The sequence below is a fragment of the Microcaecilia unicolor genome, chromosome 2, assembly GCF_901765095.1.
Source record: "Microcaecilia unicolor chromosome 2, aMicUni1.1, whole genome shotgun sequence".
NCBI classification, from domain to species: Eukaryota; Metazoa; Chordata; class Amphibia; order Gymnophiona; family Siphonopidae; genus Microcaecilia; species Microcaecilia unicolor.
The window spans coordinates 550,387,121-550,410,716 of record NC_044032.1 but is presented as its reverse complement, the minus strand read 5'-3'; the positions used below and the strand labels follow the sequence as shown (position 1 = coordinate 550,410,716).

Sequence of the window (23,596 nt, the reverse complement as noted above, 5' to 3'; positions counted from 1 at the left end):
ATGGTTTGGACAAATTCCTGGAGGAAAACTCCATAGTCTGCTATTGAGACAGACACGGGGAAGCAACTGCTTGTCCTGGGATTGGTAGCATGGAATGTTGCTGCTAATTCGGTTTCTGCCAGATACTTATGACCTAGCTTGCCTACTGTTGGGAAAACAGGATACTGGGATAGATGGACCATTGGTCTGACCCAGTATGGCTACTCTTATAGTCATATGTGGGAATATTGCGTACACAAATTTGAATAGATTGTTCCCACTACTGCTACTTAAGCGGTGCCATGATTCTTCATTAACATCTAGAAGTGTGAGGAACAATTTAGATTGTGCATTGTATATATCAAATAGAATTGAAGTTACAACTAGACAAAGGCACGGGAAGTTGCATAAAAGGAATTTTAGTTATTCTAATTGTGCTCAGGTTAGCAGTAACTTGATTACGGTGAAACCTGTGCAAATATCTTCTATTTCACATATCCCAATTCCAGTTTTCTATGTGAATGCCAGATCAGTAGCAAATAAATCAGACATTTTGGATTGATCAAGGACAGCCAGGTCTAGATGTTATAACTGAGACTTGACTTGTCAAGATGATCCTATTATAAAAGAAATATGTCCTATTGGTTACATGATTAGTCATATTACTAGAGATAAAAAGAAAGGGGGTATACAATAAAGCTATCCCCCCCACAATAAAAATCCATGTTCGCTCCCCATTTACATCTTCCTTGTTGAAAATTCTTGCCTGTACAGTTCAGGATGACTCTCTACAGAATATGCTGGCCAGCTCTCTATTCTAATATCCACCAAAACAATGGCAACATGCACAAGTAGATTTTTTAGATTTTGTCACAAAACTGAGTCTTGACTCTAATATTTTAATTTTATTAGGAGATGCTAGTTTACATTTAGAGAACCAGTCTGAATCTAAAGTTAAACAACTACTTGATTTCTTACATTCGTTGAATTTTAATTGGTAGGCTTGTACCTAGTCATATAAAAGGTTACCAGTTAGACATTTTGCGTTTAAAATTGATAGTCCTGAAGTTCTATCTGTTTCAGATGTAGTTTGGAATCCAGTTGTTTGGTATGATAATTTTGCTTATTGGACGGAATTAAGCCAAATTTTTATTTTACTATGGAGAACACAGCAAAGTTAATGAGAGAGAATTTTGTGCCATGGTGGATATTATGCTTAGAAGAAAACAACAAAGACGGAAGATATCCAGAAAGACCAAACTAAAATCACGGATGTAAAAAAGCCAAATTCATTTATTAAGACACGGGATATTATGCTTAATAATTTGATGTTAATTGAAGATTGCTTTTTGTTGGATTGGAATCAAATAAACTGCTGGTATTTTGGATGTGATCGCTCCTGTGAGAGAAAGACGTGGTAATTAGCGAAGGCATCAGGTGTGGTTTTTTAGTGATTTATTTGAGTTAAAAAGAAAATGTAGGCTACTAGAATGCAAATGGCATAGATCACAGAGAAAAGTTATAAATAATTATAAATGGTATCTCAAACAGCCAAAACAATTATATTATACATCACTTTTTGAAAATTATATCAGACTCTTAATAGACTGACGATGACCTCAGATTTACTAACAGCTAATAGTGTGCTGCTTGCTATTGTATTTTGGTGGTGTATTCTTTGTCTCCATAATAAAATCACACTCATCTATATACAAACACACAGCTGGGAGACAAAGATTAAAAAAAAAATTTAAAAAAGCCTTTTACAACTAGACTTGAAGAAGAAATAAACATATATGACACAACTGGAAAATGTTGGTACATTTAGACTTACTCTGGATAGAACTTCTGCATGAAGGAAGCTCTTCCCTCATTGTTCAATACTTGTCTTTGAAATAGTAGTAATAAAAATCAAGTGCATTTTTATAATATAAGACGTTGGTGAGGCCCCACCTGGAGTATTGTGTTCAGTTTTGGAGGCCGTATCTTGCGAAGGATGTTAAAAAAATGGAAGCGGTGCAAAGAAGAGCTACGAGGATGGTATGGGATTTACATTCCAAGATGTATGAAGAGAGGCTTGCTGACCTGAACATGTACACCCTGGAGGAAAGGAGGAACAGGGGTGATATGATACAGACGTTCAAATATTTGAAAGGTATTAATCCGCAAACGAATCTTTTCCGGAGATGGGAAGGCGGTAGAACGAGAGGACATGAAATGAGATTGAAGGGGGGCAGACTCAGGAAAGATGTCAGGAAGTATTTTTTCACAGAGAGGGTGGTGGACGCTTGGAATGCCCTCCCGCGGGAGGTGGTGGAGAAGAAAACGGTAACGGAGTTCAAACATGCGTGGGATATGCATAGAGGAATCCTGTGCAGAAGGAATGGATCCTCAGAAGCTTAGCTGAAATTGGGTGGCGGAGCAGTTGGGGGGAAGAGGGGGTGGTGGTTGGGAGGCGAGGATAGGGGAGGGCAGACTTATACGGTCTGTAACAGAGCCGGTGATGGGAGGCGGGACTGGTGGTTGGGAGGCGGGAAATACTGCTGGGCAGACTTATATGGTCTGTGCCCTGAAAAGGACAGGTACAAATTCAAGGTATACACATATGAGTTTGTCATGGGCAGACTGGATGGACCATGCAGGTCTTTTTCTGCCGTCATCTACTATGTTACTATATGTATGTAATACACTATTGCATGCCATAAAACAAAAGGCGCAAGTTCCCACATACCATCTTTTTCTTTAGTGTACCCAGACAAAAAAGATGTTAAATGCTCACAGGTTTCAAAAAAATGGCACATGTTAGTTTATCTTGTTGGGCAGACTGGGTGGACCACCGTGCAGGTCTTTTTCTGCCGTCATCTACTATGTTACTATGTAACCTGATTATGTAAAAAAAAAAAAAAACTACTGTACTTATTAATACAAACTCTGAATGCTGAGCACCTGATTTTCATAACATAATGTTTGCTTTGGTGGTCATTTACTAGGTGAAAAAAAAATCTCTGCACGAGTACAACGCCTGCTAGGCAGTCCCTATAATTAACACCTCCAAATGACACACAGATTATGTTTAGAATAAATCGCTACTTTAACCGATGAAAGGTTATACCGTTCTGGTGGTTCCTCTGTGTACATCCGTATGCTGCATAATAACACAACATGTTTGAAAATAAAAATTAGACTATAAAAAAAATGCTACCAAAAATAAAACAACGTGGATGTGGCAGCTGACAGGTTTGTTGGCTTTCATTTGGGTGTACGAAGATGGTGGCTGTGCATGGGAGACGGCCGACTTCAGCGTTTTGACGTCATACTATCTTCTGTGCTCAATCTAACTCCTTGGCCTGCCTTCCTTTGAAGCAACTTCCTGTTTCCGGTAAGGCGGGACGACGCACCTGTGTGAGAGAGAGGCAGAGGTTGTAGTATCAGAGTGTGGTGAGGTGACGAGGCACCGGAGGAGGAAAATCTGCAGTACTGGTGGTGGGGTAGCTCAGGTATGATTTTGACGGTAGGATGGGGTGGGGGTGAGTGAGGAAAGAAGAGAGGGAGACATGTTGGACTGGGGAGAGTGGAAGAGGGAGAGAGAGATTGTGTGTGAAGAGGGATGCTCGCGTTTGAGAGTAGTCGAATTCGAGTGACTTGGTACCTCTGCTAAGTTCTTGATATTTTACATATTTTGAATAGGATATGTTTTTCGAAATAAATTGTTTATGTGTATTAGTTTCTATTGTTCTTTAGCTCATCAATTTTGAGTATTAGTAGAGTTGCTTTTCGATCATGTAATTTTATCTTTTTTTTACTAGAGATTTTGAGATGAGCACAATCTGCTGTCGGTTTGATTTGGTAGTATATAAATTTGGGTACTCAATGGAACTGTTCTCGGATCTGTATTAAGCCGATGAACAACTGTTCTGATTGCCTAGGTGGCATGGTAGATTGATAACCTGGTTGTGTGTCTAGATTTCTGTTTTTGGTGGTAGTAGTGTTCTTTTAGGTGCTCTCAAGCTAATTAATTCCTGGAGTGGGGGTTTAAGGTTCTGTTCTGGTTTTCACATTAAGGCTTACTGGCTAATTTATTAAACACTTACGTAGTCAGATAGTGGTATGTATGTTCTTTTTGGTATAACTATCTAATTTATCTTGGGTTAACAGTAACTTTCTATGGGGTAGTTGTGTTAGGAGTACATCCAATATTATTGAAAGCTCATGCCTTGTCAGTGTTTAAGTACCTTACACAAAAAATGGCCAAAATCACTTCTGATAATCGCTCAAAAACTGAAACTCCAAATGTGGAAGAAGGCACACTACCTAACTTGTAGCAACCAACTGCATAGCAGGAGAAAAAGGACCTTGGATAACGCAGAGTTTTTCTTGTACTTGCTGTAATGTGGTTTCAAATAACCGCTTTTAGTGTGAATTCAATCACAGATCCTGGGGAAAAAACCTCCTTCCTGCCATCTTTTACAGACTTCCTGTTATGCAGGTTAAAAATCTGTTTCATGTGATTGTTTTTTTTTTAAATGTATTTTCTTGTCAATTTTACCCATTTGCCAATATTGTACTGTCACTATACTGCTGCTGATTGCCAAAAACTTTTTAGCCGACAATCAGCTGCAGTATATACAAATGTTATTAGTAGTAGTAGAATATGATCTCTTGAAGCCTCGATAAAATAGATGCCTGTTGGGATCCGGCAAAGATAGGTGTCACTTGAAACATGTTGTTGATTTGTGATTGGGCATGGCAATTGGGTAAAAATTGACAAGAAAAAAAAAGTAGAATTGCATGAAATAGATTTGTAACCAGCATAATAGGAAGTCTGTAAAAGCTGGCAGGAAGGAATATTTTCAGGACCAGTGATTGAATTGACACTAAACAGTTATTTGAAACCACATTACAGCAAGTGGTATAAAAACTCTGCATTATCTGTTAAGTAGTGTATGTCCTCTTCCACGTTTGAAGTTTTAATCTGTAAGTACCACCAGTCTCTGTCAGTCTATAACTACCACCGGTCACTTTTGTGTTGATAATAATTTGCTTTTGTTTCAGGTTTTCTTGGAAGAGACGGACAGTATGGAACCTGCTTGGCGAAAGGGTGGCAGAGGCCGAGGCCGTAGTGCTGCTATAAATTCTGATCTTTCTTCAACCCCAGGGCCTAGAGCGGGGGGAGAAAAAAATGGCTTTCCTTTGAGGGGAGGACAGGTGGCTGCGAACAGCTCCTTGCAAGGTTCTGCAAGGGGTAGTGCTTTCTGTGTGACAGTCAACAGTTCTGCAGGGGCAGGAAATCAGATGAGGGTACCTAATGGTAAGTTCTGTACCCAAATCATTCCCTCAGTCCAGGACTGAACAGCTGTAGTTTCAAACAAAGTATAAATGCTGTACTTAGCAAAACAGCAGTAAATAATGTCTAATGTATGTTTTCCTAAAGGAAAACTTAAAATTCTTTATTTTAGTCCTGGTGAAGTATGGCAACAGTACAGTTACTGAGCCTTACTTCCAGGTTGTACTGTAATAAATTATTCATAGATTTACACTTTTTCTTTCCTACCCTAGTATCCAAGGCCTTTAAAGTTGTTTGTTTTTCAAAAGAGGTAACTTTTTATGAGCATTTTTTTCCATATACATCAGTGTGTTATGTGCAGATATGTGTTTATATATGCATAAGTGTAGGCATTCCCGGGAGCAGATGTTGAGTAGAATTGTGAGATATTGCATATGTTATAAAACATGCAGACTTAGAAAAATTGCACCCACCTTGGAGCAGGAGCTTTATGTGAGAGCTTTTAGAGAAGCTAATTATAAGAACATAAAAATTGCCATACTGGGTCCTACTGATGGTCCATCTAGCCCAGTATTCTGCTTCCAGTAGTGGTCAATCCAAGTCACCAGTACCTGGCAGAATCCTGAAGAGTAGCAAGATTCCATACTGTGAATTTTAGAGATGGGTATTTCCCCATTTCTAGCTTAATAGCAAATTATGTGCTTTTCCTCCAGAAACAAGCTCAAACATTTTTTAAACCTAGCTACGGCATATGCTGTTACCACCTCCTCCAGTAATGAGTTCCAGTGCTTAACTATTCATTGAGCGAAAAAATATTTTCACCTATTGGTTTTAAAAGTATCACCATGTAACTTCATGGAGTGTCCCATAGTCTTTGTAGCTTTTGAGTCTTTGTACTTTTTGAAAGAGTAAACAATCGATTCATGTTTACATGTTCTACTTCAATCAGGATTTTTTAGACCTCTATCATATATCCCCCCCCCAACTGCCTCTTTTCCAAGCTGAAGAGCCATAATTTCTTAAGCCTTTCCTTTTATGAGAGGAATTCAATCCCTTTAATCATTTTGGTCACCTTCTGCTACATATAATATATATATATATATATATAATTATTTTTTTTGATATGGTGACTAGGATTGTAAGTACTTGAAGCGAGGTTGCACAATGGCGTGATACAGAAGCATTATAATCTTTCTCTTATTTTTCTATCCGTTTCCTAATAATTCCTAGCATTCTGTTTGCTTTTATGGTTGCCGCTGAACACTGAGAAAAGACTTCAATATATTGTCTATGATGACTCCTAGTTTATTTTCTTGGGTGCTGACTCCTAAAGTGGAACCTAGTATCAAGCAACTATGATTTGGATTATTCTTCCCAATGTACATCGCTTTGCATTTGTCCACATTAAATTTCATTTGTTATTTGAATACCCAGCCTTCCAGTTTCCTAAGATCTTTCTGCAATTTCTCACAGTCCGCGTGCCCCTTTAACAACTTTGGATAGTTATGTGTTGACTGCAGATTTAATTGCCTCACTCACCGTTCCCATTTCCAGATAATTTATTAAATAGCACCGGGCTCAGTACGTATCCTTGGGGAACTTCACTATTCACCTTCCTCCATAGGTGCATATGTTGCCTTTTTTTTAAATAGTCACAACATATGTGCCCGTGTGCCTTCACAGCCTAGGCACCCTGTTATAAAATTACCCTTATTGTCCCCTGAAGACTATATTAATGTTAGGAGAGGAAGAAGACAGGTCATTCACTGGCCATGTTAGAAGGCTTATTTAGAAATATATACAAAAGTGGATTTTTGTTATAAGAATGAATCCAGTGCCATTTTTCTTGAAATGTGAACCAACAAATTAAGGACTCCTTTCACAAAGCGGCATTATTGATTAGTGTATGCTGAATGCGAAGCCCATGGGGATTGAATGGGCTTCTTCACATTCAGCGTGCTTCTAATCGGTAGTGCCACTTTGTAAGAGGAGCCCAGAGGAAAATGCAAAAGTCTCTGATTCGGGAGCAGGTTCTGGCTCAGGCCCAACTCATGGAATTAAAACAAATCAGATGTGGCAAGTTTTTCAACCACTATCAATTGAAGACATAAAATCACTGCTACTGAAATGGTCACGCTTGCATTGCTTCCTGGATCATTGCCCAGAATTCCTGTTCTAAGCCATCCCACCGGAGGTTGTTCAGTGGCTAACAGACTGCCTTAATGAGTTACAAGAATCATGCTCTCTTCCTTTAGATATGGGTAAAATTGTTTTTACACTCCTACTGAAGGGCTCAGGATTAGCCACTGGGCGATAGTTTGCTGTTGAGGCTAACATACCCCCCTTTTTAAGAAAATGCTGGAAGCCTATGTTAGCAAACAATTTACCAAATATCTGGACATATTTTCTACTTTACACCTGTCCCAATTCGGATTCAGATCTGCACACAGTACTGAAACCCTGCTCCTAGTTTTAACAACATATGTCAAACAATATCTATGTAAGGGGAATCGGGTCCTATTCAGTTTGCGATTTTGGCTGTGTTCAATGTAGTAGATCATGTAATGCTATTTGAACAACTAAATCAGATAGGAGTAACAGGATCTGTCTTCAAGTGGTTCAATGAATTCCTTTCAAACCGAAGCTACTCTATAAAACAAAACAAACACCTTTCCAACTATTGAATCCCGAAATGTGGTGTCCCCTGAGGATCCCCGCTCTCTCCTATTTTGTTTAACTTATGTCTTCCCTCAGGTCAATACACCTGGGATTAGGAGAGCTACTGTTATCATATGCTGATGACATCTTGCTCCTCCTACCGCTGAGATCTCATCAAGATCCAATCCGATCTGTAACAACCGGGATGAACGCTATTCAGACCTGGGCTTCGGCAAACAAACTAAAACTGAATGTACAAAATACTAAGATCCTACTGTTCCAGAATCGAGGAGTTGAGGCCCCAACTTCAATAACACTATCCAACAACAGAACCTTCGCAGTCGAATCAGAAACTAGAGTGCTTGAGGTCTCCTTAGACTCCTCCTTATCATTTTCATCCCATATCAACCAACTATGGAATGACACAGTGTTTAAAATGAGACAACTACATTTAGTCAGGTCATTCTTTGATCACAAAGCCTTTGCACTATTGTTTCAAATTCTGATACTACCGCTTCTGGACTACTATGCGTGGAGGAGTAGCATAGTGGTTAGTGCAGTGGACTTTGATCCTGGGGAACTGAGTTCAATTCCCACTGCAGCTCCTTGTGACTCTGGGCAAGTCACTTAACCCTCCATTACCCCTGGTACAAAATAAAGTACCTGAATATATGTAAACCGCTTTGAATGTAGTTGCAAAAACCTCAGAAAGGCGGTATATCAAGTCCCATTTCCCTATAACAGTGATGGGCAACCTTTTGAGCTTGGTGTGTCAAAATTCACCAAAAAACCGAGCATAACTCGGGTGGTGTGTCACTTCAAGAAAAATCACTGCTACTAGGACCGCCCCCGGGCCCCCCCTACCCGAGATCGCTGCCCACCCGAGGTCGCTGGGCCCCCCCCCTCCACCCGCTACCGGGCCCGGAACTAACCTTAAAGCCTCCTTTCATGTCGCAGCAAGCAGCAGCAGGGCAGACCTCTCCTTCCTTCTGTGCTCCACCCTCGCGGACGTTACGTCAGGCGAGGTCAGGACACGGAAGGAAGGAGTGGCCGGCCCTACTGCTGCTTACTGCGACGTGAAAGGAGGCTTTAAGGTTAGTTTCCGGGAGCGAGGAGGGAGGGCGGACCACACTGCGGCGGCGCCGCGTGTCATCGAAAATGGCTACGCGTGTCAGTGCTGACACGCGTGTCATAGGTTCGCCATCAGGGCCCTATAATGTCTTATTTTTCGGTATTAAGACCCATTACCAGAAAAAACTGCAGATCATACAGAACACAGCAGCAAGACTGAATAGATATACTAGCGTCTTGTCATATCTTGCTAAACTACATTCTTCAAGGTGCTTCCTCTGAATTGCTGATTAATATCTATTTGTATCGTTTATTCCAACAGACTGACAGAACAATTAATCTTAGCCGCTCTGTCCTATAAGGGAATCCGATTCCAGAAGATTTTCAGCTCGCTTTTTCCTGTATTAGGAATCTCTTTGTAGAACTCACTCCCCTGGGCCATTAGATCAGAGATTAACTAAGTTTCCGGAAGAGGTGAAAAACATTTCTCTTTCCAAAGACTGCCACGTAACAACCATCTCTATTCTATGTCCCTCAATTGCATACAGGACTATCAAAGGAAATGCCTTACTCACACACTCTAGTGTTATATAGCATTGTGTTCAACCAATATCCTACCTATAATATTGTACCTAGCCTTTGTCCCACTTATACTGTAAACCGCAGTGAACCATGAATAGGGGATATTGGTGGTATATATGATCTGAACTGAATTGTCAGCAAATAAAATGATTTCTTGTTCTTATGATTGCTTAGAATCCTAGAAACATAGAAAAATGTATGCAAATAAAGACTATATGGCCAATCCATTCTGCCCATCCATGCTATCTACTCGTCCTCCTTCTCCCTTAGAGATACTATGTACTTGTCCAAAGCTTTCTTGAATTCAGATTCAGTTTTTGTCTCCACTACCTTCACCGGGAAGCCATTCCCCAAATTAACCACCCTTTCTGTAAAGAAGTATTTTCCTCGAGTTACTTCCGAGTCTGCCTCATTCACCGTCCTATGTCTCCTTTTTCCAGTGCTTCCTTTGAATTGAAAGAAACTAGTGCATTTATGTCACAGAGGTATTTAAATATCGTATCTCAGTCTGTCCTGCCTTTCTTCCAAAGTATATGTATTGAGATCTTTAAGTTTGTCCTGAATTTATTAAGTCTGTACCATGAAAACATAGCCACCAGTTTGACCAATTCAGTAGAGATATTTCAACTTAAATTTCTGATTCTATGTATTGGAATCAGTGCTGCTGGCCCCAAAATTCATTGGGATGGAATGGTAAATTCAGGATTTGCCTGAAAAGGTCTCTACTAGAACTAAGTTAGTAGCTATATGAAAAGATGAGGTCAAGAGGCATGAAGGAGTCTTGCGGTGGAGATCAGCAAGGTATACATGAAAGCCATAGATTCTTTCTTGAGCAGCTGTTTGTTACTTTTTTATGGATTATGTTTAATTGTTGCTATCAGTTTTGTCTGGTCTCATTCCCTGTGTAGTGCATCGAACATCCAAATGGTTCTTTAGGACGTTGTCCTTGACAGATTGTTTAGTTCAAGCATTCCATTATTGCAGCACATTAGGATGCCAGTTCCAGTTTTCTGTTGTGTCCTTAGGAGAATCACTTTACCTTTCTGTAAGTCAGTTTGCCCAGTGTGGATTGGTTGCTAATAATATTTGTTCTTCCATCATTCTCATGGATGTCTTCATGCATTCAGGAAGGTAGAGACCTGCTGCTAGGTGTTCTTGTGCATTTCTAAATGTATTAGATTGTGACACATTTCGAGAAGAAAGTACTAACATGTAGCTGACTCTGGAGTATGTTTGTGCATAGAGCAGCAATCGCAACACTTAAAGGAGTGGTATTACTTCGAAAGGTGAGGTGAAGGATAAGTGAAAGGAGATTGGGTCGGGGTCTGTATGAGAACTTGCATGTGCATCCTCCCAAAGAGTACAAATCACTACTGGGGAAAACAGGATGGACTATTTTTCGGTCTTTATCTGCCAGTATTTACTGAGTTGTCGGTGACTGTAATATCCATATTTGCAGTGATGTAACTAGGACTGAATGGGCCCCTGGCAGAAAAATTTAGATAGACCCCTATAATTCCATCTCTTCCAAGGTAGTCAGGGAGGGAGGGAGGAAGAAACACATTCTAGATCAATATAGAAAACAAGTCCATAGTAATACAAATAGAAACCAAAATACATTAAGAAAAAAATACATTTTTCTACCCTTGTTATCATTGCTTTGGTCCTAGGGTCTCTCTTCGGATTTTCTGTTTTTTTTTTTTTCTCTCAACTGTCTTTCCAGGGTCTCTGCTGTTTTTGACATTTCTTTGCTATATCCATCCTTCCTCTGCATCCCTTAGCCATCCTTTCTAGGATCACCCCTCTGTGTCCCTCTTTCCATGCTCCTTCTATGCTCAGTATCTCTTCTGTGTCCCTGTCTCTCCTTCTTCATGTCCCCTCTTTTTTTTCTTTCCTCCTGTGTCCCCGAACCTGGGACCAGCATTTCTCCCTTTCTCTCCTGAGCATGTATGTTGAAGACTGATAGTGTAAATGCATTCTGATTTTTTTTTTTTTTTAAATAAGCACTGTGTGACTGAAGTGCTTCTGAAAGATGTTCACACTTAGACTCTGCGGGTAAACTGTATGAGAAAAGTGTGTGCTTTGTCTTAAGCAAAATATTATGGTTGCAGTGTTAGTATATAAATATGTAGAAATATTGTTCAACTAGCAAGCTTTAGTGGCACTAATTGGATTCTTCTGAGTACCTTTCAACTGCACTGTTCCTGACTAGCCCGCTGAAGGGAGCTCATTTAAGATAGGATATTCTGCTCCTGGAGGCCACCAGGTAGCCTCTGACAACTGGAAGAAACTATTCTGGCCCTTGCTTCTTGTGGGAGAGCCCATATCCTGTAAGAACTATAGCAAACCAATCCTAACCAGAGCCAGGCAGGGCCTGGTGAAGGGCGCATAGCTCTCAAAAGCTAGTTACAGATGGATTATTATGAATGCATTTGTATCCCACATTTTCCCCACCCATTGGTAGGTTCAATGTGGCTTACATGCTTCTGGAGTAAATTGGTTACAGATTGTATACAACAAGGTTACAAGTTAAATGGGAAAATGAGATAAGGTTACAAATTATATGGAACAATGAGTCTGTAGTAGATTTGTTACAGTTTGTATAGAACTAGGTTACAATATATATAGGCCAATGAAGATTAACAGATGTCTTGATTATGACAGGTTGCTACTATTTGGGTTTCTGTCAGGTACTTGTAACCTCGATTGGCCACTGTTGGAAACAGGATTCTGGGCTAGATGGATCACTGGTCTGACCCAGTATGGCTATTCTTATGTTCTTACGTAAGCCGTCTGGAGACAGGGAAATATACCTACTGTACTTGCTTTAAACTACCACTGGAAAAGCATGAGTTAAATACAAATAAATACAAGTGGACATTGAAAAATACATATGCATTTTCAATAAAGGAAGTCTGCCAAACCCCAAAGAGCTGCCTTGTGCTGAACAGAGCTTTGGAAAGAAAATAGTTTTTTTTTTTTTAAATGCTGTTAGGCAGATCTTTTAATTGTTTGACCGCAGCGGATATTTTACAGAATATCAAATTGCGTTGCGTATAGGCAGATCCCTGTAACCAGCTCTACTACACACCTAGTAGATCTTTTATATGGCTTTTAGGTCAACAGTTTGTGGAGTTTAAAATTTTACTATCAGATATGCGGAATATCAAGTGACCACTAGACGTTTGCATACACTGTAAAGCAAACAGCTATTTCGTGTACGAGATAACATAAATCTACTGTCATTTGTCACCAAACTACCAGAACAAATCGGCACAACGCCAACCCACAATGAGCTGTTACACGTGAAATACACATTGCTGTACCTATTACTCATTAGCAGTGTACAGGAACAGAAAAAGTATAGGAGGAAAACACCTAGCACCATACCGATCGCAACTGTAGAATAATCTGTTCCCTGTCAGAGGCATGATGAAAGGAAAGCCCAAGAAAACCACATAAATAAAGCAAACGGGAAATACAAGAAATAGGGGAAGGAGAGTGAAACAGACACACAGGTTAAAAAAAAAAAAAAAAAAAAGGAATTGAGAGGCAGAAAGAGACCGAGACATCCGGAGGGAGAGAGCTTACATGATTCCCGCATTCTCATGCGAGTACCTGCCAAGTCTCTGAAAAGGAGGATCGGGGAGAGAACGAAGCCTAGCCAACTTCCCCCAGAAAGCAAGTACAGTGCAGGAAACTGAATCGGAGAAAGTGGGAAAAGAAGCAACCAGCAGATGACCACTTTCACAGCAGGAAAAAATGAGAACCCGAGCAGCTTGGAGCCAATCCTGGCACCACAAACTTACCTTCGGAGCCTTTCCTGGCCAGTGCCATTGGGGGAGGGAGGCAGTGGGGAGCTCGTCGTCCCCCTGCGCCGCAGTAACAGCCAGCCGCCAGTAGTAGCTGCACCGCTTGCCCCTCGTTCAGGACTTTTGAGTTTAGTGCAGTAAAAAGGTATGTGCTTGCAATGAAATCGATGTTTGAAATGTAATTTTCAATCTGTGTAAATGCAACTACATTGATAGGGCATCAGGAAGCACCTTTTTAGTGTCCTGCAGTTTACTGTATATAAGATGAAAGTTACTTTTAGGCATCCTTATCCCTGTAAATTTAATGTAGAATTCTGATGATAGCTAAAATTTACAAAAATCTTAAGATCCTTTTCTTTCATTCTTGAGAAGGTGTTTGAAATATCCTCATATCTACCACTTATAAGATGTAAAGCAGTTGATATATAAAACCCATTGCTTTTATGTAAAGTGATTTACAGCTGTCAACTGAATAAGCTTGACCACCTGCCCAAGATCGCTCCTTCACCTTCTTGTCTTCAAGAAATGCAACCAAGTCAAATTGCTGCCAATGCTGGGAAGTTGCCACCTCTTGCTGATTGTCTGAGACCCCCCCCCCTGTTTTTTTCATTGCTGCGATTGATTGATCCTGCCTCCTTTTACTGAGAGAGTTTTATGCCGTTGTAGTGCAACTTTGTACAAGTCACGTGAATCTAAATACACTAAAATGTTTTTCCTTACCAGAACTCTGGCATTACTTGTGCCAATTCTTGAAAATTTCTTCAAAACTTAATTGTTTAGGAAGAAAATGCATTGACAGTATATTTCTTAAACACCCTTACTGACTGACTCAACCCCTCCCTCCCCTCCAAAAAAAAAAATTAACCCCCCCCCCCCAAAAAAAAAACAAATCTTTTTTTCTTCCTCTACTCTTTTGTTCCCCCGCGCCATCCTCTGCTACCCCTTACCTCTCACAATCTATGCAGCTCTGTTATTCTTCCCTTCCACCATGGCTCTGCTTCTACTTCTGCAGCTGTGTTGGCAGTAAACACCAAACCTCAATCATGAGAGAGATTTGCATGCACTGCCTCCACTGCATGCAAATCTCTCTCATGAATAGTCATTGTGGATATCCTGAAAACCTGACTGGCTGGGGTGCCTCCAGGACTGGGTTTGGGAACCACTGAATTATACTGAATTTGTAAGAGCAGCTAAATCAATTTGATGAAGATATTAGAATATAGGTAGTATGACTCCTGTATATTAAATGATGCTCCCTTGTGCATAAATGTTAAAATGTATAAGCCACAAATCATATTGGTAGAAAAGAAAGGAGACCGAGGAATGCAATCTACACACTAGGAAGCAACATGACCTGGAAACAGGCAAGATGGGGTTTTTTTGTTGTTGTTTGTTTGTAACTAGCTGGTGATGCTGTTTCGGTTTTATTCTTTCTTGTTCCTTTAACTTTGCTGCTTTTCCAGAATTGAAGAACTGCAGCTTCTTATGTTGATAATGACTTTAAAATGGACAATAACTTTGTGCCAAGTCCTGGCATCCTATCTCATCCTATCTTAGCTCGCATGTTAGAAGATGTAGTGACCCAGGGATGGCACCGTCTGGATTCTCGATTGGCATTCTTGGTGTTTGAAAGGTTTCTCTGACTATGCCATTCCAAATGCGCAGCTACTTCTAGGGTTCTGGAAAAGCAAGTGTTTTCAAGTTTACCTCATTTATTGTATTTATGTTTATTCTTGATTATTTTATTGTTATGCTGTTAAAATTATAAGTTTTTGTGTTTAAACTCTACCCACTGTACACTGCCTTGGGTGAATCCCTTCATAAAAGTGGTAATAAATCCCAATAAATAATGCTTTTGATTTATACTTTAGGAACCTGTTTTTAGTTACAAATTTAAAAATAACATTGAAAATGAGTGTTAATTCCTTGCAGTGATATTATTAGAGTAATTGATGTTAGTGAGTCTGAGTGAAGTATTTGCTTTAGCTTAGTGATCAGTGAGCCATCTTGTTTATTTACAGAGCGAGCATCTCAGAAGAAATTTGAGGAAATCAAGGCGGCAAATCAGGCTGCAGTTGAGAAGCTTGCAGAGGATCATTGCAGTTCTTCGTCTGAAGATGAGGGATATGATGAGATTGAAGGAAAACACGGAAAGATCTTGGCCTTAACATTTACAAAATATACCAGTCAAACAGGTATGACTTTCTCTTTGCCCCTGGATTTGAATATGAGGAAATAACAGCCCTGAATCAGAATCTTAAAACAGCTAACTTTTGTGGGACCATGGTGCAAGAGTCCTTAGCCAGTGGACCACAGGGTGTGTTTCCTTATGAACTTTGAATATGAGCATCCTAAATCTGGTTAATATGTTTTCTATTGCACAATGACTGAGATTCCCCCCCCCCCCCCCCCCCCCCCCCCAAAACTGACTGCTCTATCCCTGGCTGACCTGGGAAACCGAAGCTGAACTTGTGAATCAGGCCTTTGAGTTGGGCATGTTAGCTGTTCTGATGGTTCTAGCATGAAGAATATGTATAGTAGGTTTATTTTTATATTCCTGTATTTTGCTCCGTGTAGTTGGGCATAATTTATTCTCTTAATGTTTGACATAGTCTTTTTGAATTTTGACTTTTTTACAATCTGAGCTTTATTCCAAAAGGGTGTTTTCCCATTGTGTACCTATGTAATGTTATTTTGAGTAGTAGAGCAGCCTAAATGTTAGAGCAGCAGGTTGGGAACCAGGGCCCAGATCCCACTTCTGCTCCTTGTTCCCTTGGACAAAGTCATTTAATCCTCCATGGCCTCAGGTACAAACCATAGATTTGGACAGGAAAATACCTACTGTTCCTGAAAGTAACTCGCCTTCAGCTAATACTTAAAGGTGTGAATTAAAATCCCAAATCCCTAATTCCTTTATTCAAAAACACCATATATGCTTAGCAGTTAATGCCTACTACTACTGCTTATCATTTCTATAGCGCTACAAGGCATACGCAGCGCTGTACACCATACACAAAGACAGTCCCTGCTCAAAGAGCTTACAATCTAGATAAGACAGGTAGAACAATTAAGGGTAGAAGCAGAATGTGTGGATAGTTTGCAGTCTTCATGCTTACACATAAATTGACAGTAGATAGAATTAAATAGTCCTATTGGTATCTATTTTTGCTCTTTCTGCAAAACTGCATACATGATTTTACCCTCGCTTATTTACAATTAAGGATTCACTTTTATTGATCCATACTTGCATGAATTCAGGTACTGTTTTACTTCCATCAGCTCCATTGGAAGTTTACCTAATGCTCCCACCAGCCTCTTTGTGAAGAAATACCCCATTATGTTAATGTTGAATGTACCCTGTTCCCTGACCACCCCCCCTTTTTTTTTTAAACCAATATATTTTAGCTTGTGCATTTTCTCAGTCTCCTTTCTCCTATCATGTGAGGTTTATATATTTAAGTCCTTAAGTCTCACCTTTAAATTCTTAGGCAAGCAATTACAAAAGTTTTGAGCAATAATTTTGGTTGTCATCTCCAGTGTAGTGTGTGCAGAAATTTGGTAGCTCTCCTTGGGGGTCAGAAAGAAAACACTAGTGTGCCAGGCAATTCAGATGCCTACAGGCAGACAAGTCAGAGAGGAAGGAGTAGGGGTGACTCTGAGTGGTGAAAAGGAATTTAGGGCTGAAAAGAGTAGCAGTGAGGAGGAGAGCCAAGGCAGAAAAATGCATCAGTGGCCCAGGACTGGGAGGTGTAGTGGCAAGGCTGCAGAACACAAGTGGTTGAGAGGCTGGAGGTTCGTAAGAGAAGAAGGGAGGGGGAGGGGAGAGCAAAAGCTAGAAGAAAAATAAGCCAAAAATATTAGATGAAACTACTAAGTAGTGTTAGTGTTGCTGATCTGCACAGTTAAGTGTCCTGTGTTTAAATATATTGGATGCAACTGTCGCTCCAGATGTCTAAGGTGCCCAAAGTTTGGTAATCAGGGCCCTCTCTTCCTAAAGAGCCAAAGCTAAAAAGAGTAGAAGAGGGAAAAGAAAAGCGTATAGGTGTTTCCTCTTTTCTCTGAGGACAAGTGGGCCATATAATTCGCAAGTGTGGATAACGTCATCCATGGAGTCCGATGTGGAAGCACTGCCTAGCATACTGTCCCTTTAAGAGCTTGAGGCAGCGCTCCCACTGTGCATACACGAGTGCCTTCCCACCTGATCATGATCATAAGATGAGCAGTTTTTCTTTATCCGACGAGAAGGTCGCATTTCTGTAGTTCTCTTCAGTGTGTTTTTTCGCCTCAGGTGCCTTCCCTCACGGGTTTCTTCCCCTTATCTTTTCTTATTTTTACTTCTGTCGAGGATAATACTCCCTTTATTTCTTAGTAGACTTTTTCCCCCGCTTTTTAAGTCCTTTATTTTTTGACTGCAGAGGATCTTTTAGGCCTGAACACCGGCTGGGATACATCAAGTATTTTTCAGGTGAGTTGTACCCCTTTTTTCTTCACCATTGGCCATTTTCCCTTCCAGGTCCTCAAGTTTCCAGTAGCTTCGAGCTCCATGCCCGTTGTAATTGGACCATTCCTGGGGTTTGACCCCATTCCTGGTGTATCCAATGTTTTGGTCCAGACCATAACCATCTTAATTGTGTTCTGGGTTCTAGTCCAGAGAGGCTCAAAAAGAGAAGATATTTGGAGTTGGGTCCGAACCATTGGCATCTCTGTTGGACTTAGTGTTTGCAACGACATTGGAAGCATTGGTCCCTATGACTACCAGGCCTATATCTGACACTGGGAGTTGGGAGTTCATCAAGTGGGTATCCACTTGCCTCGGCGCTGACCGCTGTGCAGGGCTCCTGAGGCCGGTCTGCATTGGACCCAACACAGAGGAGATGTGTGGATTCAACATTGTCTTTGTCAGCACCAAGGGAAATCAGTGTTTGGCATAGGACGAAGGCCAGGAAGCACAAGCACTTGGTCCCCTTCGCACGGTGCTGGGAGCTCTGGGGCATTGAAGACTTCGGTATCCAAAGAGTGTTGGTGCCAGGAGGAGCGCTCCCCCCTCTATTGAAGAGGTGCCTTCGTGCCAGTCTTCTGGTAGCTGGGACCCAGTTTTCTGCTACGGCACCAACAACTCTTCAGGCTGTCTCCAAACCAGTGTCCTAGCCTTTACAGATGTGGCCTTCAATGAATGGATCAGGGCCATGCTCCAAGAGCACTTGGTGGGGCTTCTTCAGATGCAGAGTCCATCGGCACTGGGAGTCCTTGCACCAGCCGTGACTCTCTGCCTGCCCTACAGGCTCTATCTCCATTTTAAATGCCAATGCCAGAAGCCTGGTCCCATCTTAGTTAAGGTGGAGCCCATCATTCTGTAACAGGCTCCCCCTTCTCCAGAATGTTGCCCAGTTCCTTACAATGCTAAGACCCTCCTCCCTGCACCATTGCTTCATCCACACATTGAGACTCCGGAGCTCTGCCTGTCTCTTGGGCCTTGCCCGTGGAACGGGGAGTATTTTGGAAAATGCTACCTTAGAGGTCCTGGATTTGAGCTTTATACCTAAGAGCCTAAATTTGGCTTCCAGAAACCCTCTCCCACATTTTTCTATGTCATTGGTACCCACATGTATCAAGACAGTTGGCTCCTCCCCAGAATTGTCTAAAATCCTATCTAGGTGATGCATGAGGTCCACCACCTTCGCACCAGGCAGGCAAGTGACCAGGCGATCCTCACATCCACCAGCCACCCAGCTATCTACATGCCTAATAATCAAATCACCAACTACAACATTCATCCTAACCCTTCCTGGACAGGAGCTCCTGGAGACACATCCTTTCTGCGAGAGGATATTGCATCCCCTGTTGGACTGGTCCTGGCTACAGGATTACTTCCAGCTTCATCAGTTGATGCTCTCCTTTTAGAAGACCTCTCTCCTCCAAGGCAGCACAGAAGCTGCCAGACTGGAGGTGAGACTTCCCTGTAGGCCTCCTCTATGTACCTCCCTGTCTCCCTAAGCTCTAAAGGCTTTCAGAGATTGTCTGTTCAAACAAATTGTTCTGATTCAAACAGACAATCATGTTACAATGTATTACACCAACAAGCAGGGGGATATGGGTTCTTACCCTCTGTGTCAGGAGGCTGTCAGGATGTGGAACTGGATTGTCCAACACTAATGGTTCTTAGAGCCACATACCTGGTGGGAAAACTGTGTAGTAATGCAACCTTGGGTGGTCTCTCAGCATGGGCGTTGCCTGCAAGATTTTCTGAGAGTGGGGCATCCCCTTGGTGGATCTCTTTTCCATTCAGTATAATCACAAGGTCCCTCAGTATTGCTCCAGGGTCAGGTTGCATGGGAGACGGGTCTTCTGTATGCACATCCTCCCATTCCACTCATAGGGAAGATTTTGCTGAAATTCAAGCAAGACCAGGGAAGCATGATCCTGATTTGCCCCATCCTGGCCCAGGCAGATACGGTTCCTGCTTCTTCTGTAGTTATCCTCCGAAGAACCATGGACTGTTTCTGAGCCTCATCATGAAGAACGAGGGGCTCTTCTGCATCCCAACCTTCAGCCTCTGGCCCTCACAGCCTGGATGTTGAGTGTGTAAAATGTGTCTCCTTGAATCTCTTGGAGGGTGTCTCCAGAATTTTAGTGGCTTCCAGGAAAGGTTCTACTAAGAGGTGTTATACTTTCAAATGGAGGAGATTTGCTGTCTGGTTTGAGGGCAAGGCCCTATATCCATTTTCTTGCCCTACACCTGCTTGAACACCTTCTGCACCTCTTTAAGTCTGATCTCGAGACCAAGTCTGTAAGGTTTCACCTCAGTGCAATTAGTGCTTACCATCACTATGTAGAAGGTAAGCCCATTTCCGGACAGCCTGTAGTTCGATTCATGTGAGCTTTGCGTTTGATAAAGCCCTCTATCAAACTTCCTCCACCAGGGTCATGGGACCTCAGTGTTGTCCTTACTCAGCTGATGAAAGCTCCTTTTGAGACACTAGAGTCCTGTCCTTTGAATTACTTAACCTGAAAGGTCTTGTTTTTAGTGGCAGTGACTTTAGCTTGCAGGGTCAGTGAGCTTCAGGCCCTAGTAGTGGATCCAGCTTACACAAAATTTCATCACAACAGAGAGCTCTCCACACTCAACCTAAGTTCCTTCCTAAGGTGGTGTCAGAATTCCATCTTAACGAGTCAGTCTTCCTGCAAACATTCTTCCCCAGACCTCATGCCCAACCTGGTGAATGTGCACGGCACACCTTGGACTGCAAGCGAGCCTTGGCCCCCTCTGGTGCGGACTAGGCTGTATAGACAGTGGCACACCTTTTCCCATTGGCTGGCAAACTGCATCCCTTTCACTTGTGCCCAGGTTGGGTTGACTCTGGAGGGCCACGTCACGGCTCATATTGTCAGAGCTATGGCTGCGTCGGTAGCCCACTTGAGATTAGCCTCCATTGAAGAGATTTGCAAGGCTGCAACATGGTTTTCAGTCTATTCGAATCCCACTACTGCCTTAAGCAGAACACCCGACGCGACATCCAGTTTGGTCACACAGTCCTGCTTTAGCTTCACCCTCCTAGGCCCATTTTATTCTGTTCTCAACAAGTGTGTATATAGTTTCTGGTTAACTGAGCTTAGATTGTAAGCCGCCCTGAAGGCCTTCCATAGGGTGGGATAGTAAGTTTTTAATAAACTTGAAAACTTGACCTCGCCATTGCAACTCCCTATTGTCCTAATATTATTTTTGGTGGGCCTGGTATCTAGGGATTCCCACATGTATGGCCTGCTTGTCCTCAAAGAAAGTGAAGTTACTTACCTGTAGCAAGTATACTCCGAGGATAGCAGGCCAATTCTCACATACCCTACCACCTCCCCTAGGAGTTGGATTTAGTTTCCAGCTATGTTAGGCGGGTAGGCACCAGCACATGCGTGGTGGGATCGCTGCCTCAAGCTCTTAAAGGAGTAGTCCACTAGGCAGCATTTCCGCGCTGGGATCTGTGGATGACATTGCCCCCGTGTGAGAATTGGCCTGCTGTCCTCTGAGAATACCTTCTACAGGTAAATAACTCTTCCTTCCCCCATATCCCAGTTTAATTTTCTTGAACCATCTTCCTAGCGATGGCCTTTCAGATTGCTTCTATATTGTGTCCCTCTGGGGACAGAATACTCCAGATGAGTGTTCACTAATATTGTGTACAGTAGTATTATTTTCTTGCAGTATCTTTCTCTACCACCCCTTTCATTGGCTCTCCCCATATCTTGTCATGATGTTCAGCAACATTCATTTTCTGTTTCTGCCAGCCTATCTCACCTTTAACTTTAGCTAACGCTTAGTATGATTGGATCCCTTCCTGAGAAAAACATTAAGCAATAGATAAGATTCCCTAAGCTGATAGAGAAGGGTCTCAAGGAGCTTCTTTTGTCCATAGCTCAAATGTACTTCTTGCTTTAATATGCCATTTCCAGATGGGGATGCAAGTGAACTGGAGCGCACCAGACAATATGTGAATGACGCTTTTCAGGCTGGAGCTATGACGTGCCTAATCTGCATTGCCTCAGTCAAGAGAAACCAAGCTGTAAGTGAGATTTAAATTAAAGAGTTGTCTTATGAATCTAACAAAACTAATTGTGCTTGATATTTCGAGGTGCTAGCAGCCACATGAAGGAAAACACTAGCAGTAATGCTTTATGCATATACTAGTAAAAAGGCCCGTTTCTGACGCAAATGAAACGTGCGCTAGCAAGGTTTTCCTCAGAGTGTGTACGTTTGAGAGAGAGTGAATCTGCGAGTGTGTGTGTGACAGAGAGAGAGTGAGACTGGGTGCGAGTATGACTGTGTGAGAATGAGAGTGTGTTTGCCAGGGGCCCTCCGTCCTCCCCCTCCCCTCCCTCCGAGTTTCAGGGTCATCCCCTCCTTATGATGCCAGACTACAGAGCAGTAATCCTATTGAATGGAGACAGAAGGGCTTGGAGCACTTCACTTGCATCCAGTAAAAGCAGGTGGTTTATTTTGTGTGGTGAAACTAAACAGCTATGACGTGAATGGCAGAGTAGAGACCCCTAGGCAACCCAATGATGGAATATCTGTGGTGAGTGTTCTCCCTAGAGGAATGCTCGGAATCTTTAGAAGCTCCTTTAAGCACTTGGTAACCTGCCTGCCAAGTCGTTAATATGCCTGTGTTCTGGAGAGCAGTCTTTGGTAATTATAACTCCATTTCTGTTTGTCAGGATTCCTGCTGTGTTTTCCTTCACTGTAACACGGCTCCGTAGACAGCCTGCTGGCATTGGCTGTTGTCTCTGCAGCCGCTCCTCCTCTCCCCTCTGACGTTGCTGTGCTCCTCTGGGGTCTTCCTGCAGGGGCATTGACGTGCAGGGGAGAGGAGGAGCGGCTGCAGAAACGTCAGCCAATGGCAGATGGCTGTCCGGAGCCGTGTTTGAGGTTTAAAATCTTTTTTTTTTGTTCCGGCCGCTGCTGCTCAACAGGAGAAGCAGTAGCGGCCGGACAGCGTTAGTATTGGTGTCTGCGGGTGGCGAGGGGGTTGATGTGTTTGTGTGTGTGTGAGGGGGGGGGGGGTATGGGCTTGGGTGATGCGCCGGGAGAGGGGAGGGGCTTGTGTGATGCTCCGGCGCGGCTTGGGTGTTGCGGGGGGGGGGGGGGCACTCCACTTCCCTTGGAATCAGCGGGTGAGCGATGTGATTCGTTGAGTGTCAGTGCTCTGCCCTCGACGTCATCACGTTTGACGCGAGGGCGGGGCAGACACTCATGGGCAAACCGGATATCTACAACACCATGGATGTAGAACGTTGGGACTTTTGGAGGCTTCATTAGAACGTTGGAGGTGCGTTTATATAGAGAGATTTTTTAAATTTGGCTGCTTTATTTAAAACTAGGACTGCACAGCAATTGCAATTTTTAATTGTAAGATTAATCATGATTAATCAAATAACCCAAATGTAAAAGAGTTGAAAAAATAAATTTAGCTTATACACACAGTGTTTCTGTGACATTTTAAAAAAATTAATCCTAAACATTCAACCGATGACTTTGATTCTAGTTTCCTTAAAAAACCCACAATTCCTTCAGGCATATCAAAGGCAATTCTATAAGCTAGTGCATAGAGACATGCGCTAATTAAGTGCCCAAAATAGCTTGAATATAATTTTTTTTTTCTCTTTAAATATTTTATTGTACTTTTAACTTCCAGTATACAAAACAGTTTCCCCACTGCAACAG

The 23,596-nt window shown here is 42.1% G+C and overlaps 1 protein-coding gene across 1 annotated transcript in view; it reads left to right on the top strand.

The window, feature by feature from the left end:
- The first annotated feature begins 3,375 nt into the window (after positions 1-3,375).
- The window catches only part of NFXL1 (nuclear transcription factor, X-box binding like 1), a 259,254-nt gene continuing 239,033 nt past the window's right edge, over positions 3,376-23,596 (top strand). Inside the window, 4 exon segments of the mRNA XM_030191351.1 lie at positions 3,376-3,476; positions 5,032-5,287; positions 15,408-15,581; positions 21,829-21,938. Coding sequence (XP_030047211.1) covers positions 5,056-5,287; positions 15,408-15,581; positions 21,829-21,938 — 516 coding nt within the window. The 5' untranslated portion in view covers positions 3,376-3,476; positions 5,032-5,055.